Genomic DNA, 5,957 nt, shown 5'->3' with positions numbered 1-5,957 from the left:
CTTCCTTCAATGTGATCCTCTTGATTTAGTCCTTCACAACAATCTCCACTACAATGGAGCCAATTCCAAAGGCTTGCACCATGCCATTGTCTCCCAACGACACTTTTGTTGCTGAAACTTCTTCATAAGTGTTGAATAATCACTTGTATGGTATCATGTGCTTAGGAACATCTGAATCTATAATCCACTTCGAAATAGTAGCCATGGAGGCTCCTTCCCTTGCCATGAAAGCATACTCATCTCTACCAAAACTATCACTAGCATTGTTTGTATTCTCGCTATCTCCTTTCTTGGCCCTCTATCAATTTCTAGCAAAATAACCTAGTTTTTTATAAATATAGCAATTCTTCATATTACTTTTTGAATTATTTTATTGGTGAAAATAGCTACCTTTGTCTTGTCTTGAAAATAGAGTCGAATCATCACTTGCAAGCTCCTTTTCTTTTCTCTTGGTCACTTCATGGACAAGTCTTGACGTGACATAGTTCATGGTAAGCTCCTTCATGTTGATGGATTCCAATGCCACAATGAGGTAGTTGTAGGATTCGAGAAGGCTCATGAGTAATGTCAACACAATGTCCTCATCATCAATTGGTTTGTCAACAATTGGTAGTTGGTTAGCAAGTGCTTTTATCTTGTTAACATGAGCCATGAAGTCATTTCCTTCTTCCATCTTTACTATCAAGAACTTCGTCCTTGTCCAAAGGATGTTGGCAAGGTTTCTACTCTCATAGATGTTTCAAAAAGTCTTTTATGCCTCCGATGGTTCATTACAAGCTATAACATGTGAAAAGTTGGCATCATCAAGGTTTGTTGCAATCATTCCAAAAGCCTTCCTTTCACGACATTTGTACTCCTACTTCACCTTGATATCAACATTGTCACTTGGAAGGTCTTCACTTTCATCAACAATGTCCCAAAGATCCAATGAAGCCAACAAAAGCTCCATTTTTTTCTTCCTATGATAAAAGTTGTCACTTCTAAATTTTTCAATCACTCTCAAGCTCTCACCTTCACTTGAAGCCATGTCTAGAGAAGGGATGTGTGAAAGAAAATCAAGAAAAGAGAAGATAGAACTCTCAAAATTAACAAGAAGGTGTTGTTGTCTCAGAAACCCAGAATGCCCTCTTTGTAATTATACAAGTGATTTCACTCTTCTATCACTCTAAACGTCACATATAAGACTTCTCACAAGTCTTATACTCTATCTAAATCTCTTGCATAAGCTTTGCCACTCTTCAATCACCCATCTAACCACACAAAATACTTCTTATAATAATAGAAGAATCTCTTATGAAGTTAAGTATATGAAAGCACAAAGTTAGAGCACCAATGATGAAACTCAACAAAGAAATACAATACTCAAGTTCTAAAATATCATTAAATGGAGTCTAACAACAACCAAGACTATCAATGCACTTAACAACAAGTAAGAGCAAAAACTACATCAACAACTAGATGCATAAGAAGGGTTAGAAGAGAGAAAACTCAAACTTCAGCAACAACCATAAGATCTATTCCTCACAACAAGGACTTCAATTACTTCAAAACTCACAAGTAAAGGTGAGTGGGCCCATAACCTATTGAAGAACAAGCACTTTGAAGACACAATACTTAGCATCAACAAGGTTGTATACAAAGAGAGTATGGAATAAGATGTCTCTCAGTTCCAATACCCATTCCTTAAAAATAGTGATTACTGTCCTAAAAGACAACTTCCACTCTTTGACTTTTATACACGTGGCCCTAAGATCTTTTTGGCATCTCATGAGCCTCGAGGGTATCCTATGACACATACTAATGACTCATACTTAGTCTTTGGATATTTCCTTGTTAATACTTTCTCCTTTTGATTTTGACTCTTGGTCCATGACTTTGTCCTATATCCATTAGATGCCTTTATCATATATCAAAAGTCAAACCTTTGACCACTAGTAACTTATTTAAGTTAATATCCTCTATAAGATAACTTTTTCTACTTTTACTTTAACATTGATAATATGTTGAGAATGTTTAGAAAGACATAAGAGTAATAGTAAGTCATATACACACACAAGATTAGTAGTAAGTCATACACACAAGAAGGTTTCTAAGGAGAGAGATCTTCACACATAAAAATCTATTGATCTGGTTGTGTCTTGTATACAAGAAGAGAAAAAGGGAATAGGATAATCAATACTTCTCCACTAGACTCTAAATACTATAGCTATAGTATTTACTGTATTCTACAGTAAATATTATGGAGAGCACGGGCTATATTTAATGATCTCAACACATTGAGCACTCTTTGTCAACAATTTGAAAAAGTTAAAAAATAAATAAATGAAACTTGGAAAGGAGGGTGCGGAGATGGGGCCGAGCTGCTTGTGGGACTGGCGAAGGAACCAAGATTGAAAGGAGTAACCACAGAGACAAATGGATGAGTGAGTGGCCTCACGTGGCATGACATTTTGGGAGAGGCAGAGCAACGGGGGCGCGGAGGTGCTGCCTTTGTTCATCGTGGTCAACTTCGGGTTCGAGGGAACAGGTGGAGGCAAAATGGGATCGATCCAAAACGGGGGAGCGGCGGGAATGCTGCCGCTGCGGCTGCCGCGCCCCTTTGATGGGATGAAGAGTGAGGGAGGGAGCCCCCGCAGTTGGATCCGTAACCAGGTACTTACTCACGGCTTCTTCAAATCCTTCTTCTTTTGTCTTGTGCCCCACCTTGGAGGAGGAGCAGCAGCAGCAGGGAAGGCGGGACATGGAGGAATGAGGCAAGTAGCTGTCTTCGTGGATTGCAGCCTTCTCGGGGCTCCCTTCTCCACCTCGACGATCACGCTGCCATAGCCATGCCATACGGATGCTTTGCTCCTCTAGCTGGAGAAGTGACCTACTGTGCACGCAGGGTGTAGCTTGCGGATAATGGTAATGGTGCTGCGGGTGGGTACAGAGCTCCTTGCAAAGTGTCCTTTGCGTGCCGCATCGGTTCCGCTTTAGTGTTGTGAGACATATCGTCCGTCGTGAAGTTGCAGTGGACGATCGATCGATTGGAATTTTAGGGTATCGATGACGACGGAGGACCCTCAGCTGGTGATGCTCCCAGGATTGTGGCACTGGCCTCCGCGATGGGAGGAAGCCAGCCAGCCCACGATCAGTGACTTGGCGCTCGTGCCTTTCTTCGCTCTCCTATTCCCTACCTTGCGTTTCGTCCTTGATAAATTTGTTTTCGAGGTGAGTTTAGAGGGATAGTGCACTTTCTCTGTTGTCGTCTGTTTTAAATTGGAGGTGCTGTATTGTGATGATGAGGATGATGGTAGTAGTCGTAGTAGATGCCTTGTGTGTGTTTGTGGAAGAATGAAATGTAATATTGGGTGTTCACAGAGAATGGGAAGAAAATCGATTGCTGGGTTATCACCAGAGGCTTTGTTGAAACTGTCGGACGTGGAGCGCGAGGAGAACGAGAAAAAGCTAATCAAGTACAAGGAATCGGCCTGGAAGTGTGTGTATTACTCGACGGCCGAGTTGCTTGCTTTGGCTGTCACGTACAATGAGCCTTGGTTCACGCAGACGAAGATGTTCTACCTTGGCCCAGGCGACCAAGTATGGCCCTACCTAAACGCAAAGTAAGTGCTGGTCTCTGCGTTTGATCTTACCCCTTTGAATCTTGCCTACAGATTGTTCAAGAATTCATTGATCATGATCGACTGTCTTGGTACGAGAGTGTTCGTTCTACAGAAGTGCATGGCATTCTACCATGAAATTGTGGATGCAGTGAGGGTTTCGTTGGGATCGGGGAAGGGAATCCGCTATGTCCTATTCCCGTTGAATAGGTTATCGAATGAATGCTGGTAGTTTGTGGTTCACGGTCGGAATTTCAGAATGTGTGGCCTTTACAAACGCCTTGCATTTGGTTCGGACTTAGTTTGGGCTGGCTGAGAATTGTAGGGGGTGCAGCATTTTGTTTAGCTTATAACAGAACACGATATGGCCGCATACGTTGCTCCAGATTTCGTTACCACTTGACTCACACTACCGTAGACAGAGCTTCTACCGAGCTGCAAGGCAACGAGGAGTGACCACGAGTGTGGAAGAACTTGGAAAGTACACAGTAAGAAACAAGCTCCATCACGTGTAGCGCAGCGCATCGCTTCTGTGTGTTAAGTCCGCTAAATAAAAACTTGAGTCAATATTTTGCAATACATTCTGTTCCTTGTGAACAGTATCATAGGTTCCTAATGTGTGACTTCTTCTGGCGCTTCTCATTTTTTCCGCTATAACAAATGAGTACACTACTTTTTTTCGTGCGATGCGTACAGGCTCAAACTGAAGATGTTGTACGCCTTTTCTAGTGGATTCTACACCTACAGCATATTTGCTCTATGCTTTTGGGAGACAAGGCGGAAAGATTTTGGTGTTAGTATGACTCATCATGTCGGGGCACTCGGGCTGCTCATAGTCTCTTACATTGTCAAGTAAATCACTCGATGCACCATCCAAATCCTTTCAGTCTTCTGTTAGTTAAGTGAAGTATGACATTTACTGATGTTACTCAACTGACATCTCTTCTAATAATTTTTCTGTGGTGCAAGCGTGAGTTACTGGAATTTTTTTATGGATTTATCAGTTAGTTGATCGATTTGCAACTTGGATAAGTCTTTTCACACAGAAATTAATTTCGATGGATTACGTTTCGTGCAGCGTAAACTTGAATCTTTTAGGAATTAATTGGACTCGCAGAAAGTTAAAGCATTTTTCCTGCCTAAACAGTCGAATTATCGAACTGACATCTTTTGTTAGTGAGGCTAATTCTGTTTCTGTACGTGTTACAGCTTACAACGTGCAGGATCTGTAATACTTGCTGTACATGATGCGAGTGATGTATTCTTGGAAGTTGGCAAGCTGACTAAGTACAGCGGCCTGGATTATGTACCTGAAATCGCCTTCGGACTATTTGCAGTTTCCTGGATTCTGCTGCGACTCCTATATTTTCCCGTTGTCCTTGTCAGGAGTACTACGTAAGTTTCTAAATTACTTCTTCGGACTTAATCTCTTTTCTTTTTTTTTTCTTTTTTTTTTTTTTAATTTTTTTACTGACTCTGATACTGTCTCCTGGCCACCACAACAAACGTGTTCGGCTAGAATCTGTGAAATAGGTTTAGGCCTTATCTTTTCTTAAGTTGATGTTCCACAAAGTATGGCAGTTCTGTTAATTCTTGTATGTCACGATGACAGTGGAGCAGTCTCATGTACTACTTTTACGGTTTTTGTTTGTATTTTTATCATAAAAAAATTCCTCTCCCCTCCCAGAATAGTTTCGGAGACAATTATTGAAACAATGAGTTGATGATGTCTGTTCAAATAACGAATATATGGTATCGTTAACGCATTCACCACGTCGACTTTGTGATGGAAGTTTGTGTTGGTTCTTGCAGGTATGAGGTGCTGGTTGTATTGGACAAAGACAAGTATCCAAATGGACCGTATCTATATTACATTTTAAATACATTGCTGATCTGCCTGTTAGTCTTGCACGTTTATTGGTGGATCCTGATCTGGAGGATGATAAAGAAGCAGATTCAAAATTCTGGGAAAGTCTCTGATGATGTTCGCTCTGGTGCGTGCCTACTTCCTGTCAAACTATATTAACATCTGCATGGGGAAGACGAGGTTTGGGCTTTTTGTCCCGTTGTCCTTGTCAGATAGAACCTACTTGCACTCATTGCACCAAATTAATAACCTACATCGTGGATCTGAAATATGCAGACTCAGATTCAGATTCAGACGTGGATGAAGACAAAGACAAAAAGGAGTGATGATCTGCACCTAGCAGTGCCTCAATTCCCCGCTAAAAGAGACCCTGTTGACTCCAACAATTTGATCCAAGCATTCTTCTCTTTGCATTCTGACAAAAATGTTTTTGAACGGTTCATTTGCTTGAATGCCAATATTATGTTTCAAGTTTACCATTCACTTTTCAA

The 5,957-nt window shown here is 41.1% G+C and overlaps 1 protein-coding gene across 1 annotated transcript; it reads left to right on the top strand.

The window, feature by feature from the left end:
- Positions 1-2,696: 2,696 nt before the first annotated feature.
- LOC112294923 (ceramide synthase LOH1) lies at positions 2,697-5,957 on the top strand. Its single transcript, XM_024545915.3, has 6 exons — positions 2,697-3,210; positions 3,361-3,602; positions 4,296-4,451; positions 4,809-4,994; positions 5,412-5,593; positions 5,743-5,957. Exons 1-6 carry the CDS (start codon positions 3,046-3,048, stop codon positions 5,790-5,792), a joined length of 981 nt encoding a protein of 326 aa, XP_024401683.1. The 5' UTR covers positions 2,697-3,045; the 3' UTR covers positions 5,793-5,957.

This window comes from Physcomitrium patens, chromosome 18, assembly GCF_059467195.1.
Source record: "Physcomitrium patens ecotype Gransden chromosome 18, ASM5946719v1, whole genome shotgun sequence".
Lineage (NCBI taxonomy): Eukaryota > Viridiplantae > Streptophyta > Bryopsida > Funariales > Funariaceae > Physcomitrium > Physcomitrium patens.
This window is presented reverse-complemented; position numbering and strand designations above follow the sequence as displayed.

Coding starts and splice junctions, on each gene's coding strand:
- LOC112294923 (XM_024545915.3), top strand. CDS start 3,046: ATGACGACGGAGGACCCTCAGCTGGTGATGCTCCCAGGATTGTGGCAC. Junction 3,211..3,360: donor TTGATAAATTTGTTTTCGAG/GTGAGTTTAGAG, acceptor GGGTGTTCACAG/AGAATGGGAAGAAAATCGAT. Junction 5,594..5,742: donor CTCTGATGATGTTCGCTCTG/GTGCGTGCCTAC, acceptor TGAAATATGCAG/ACTCAGATTCAGATTCAGAC.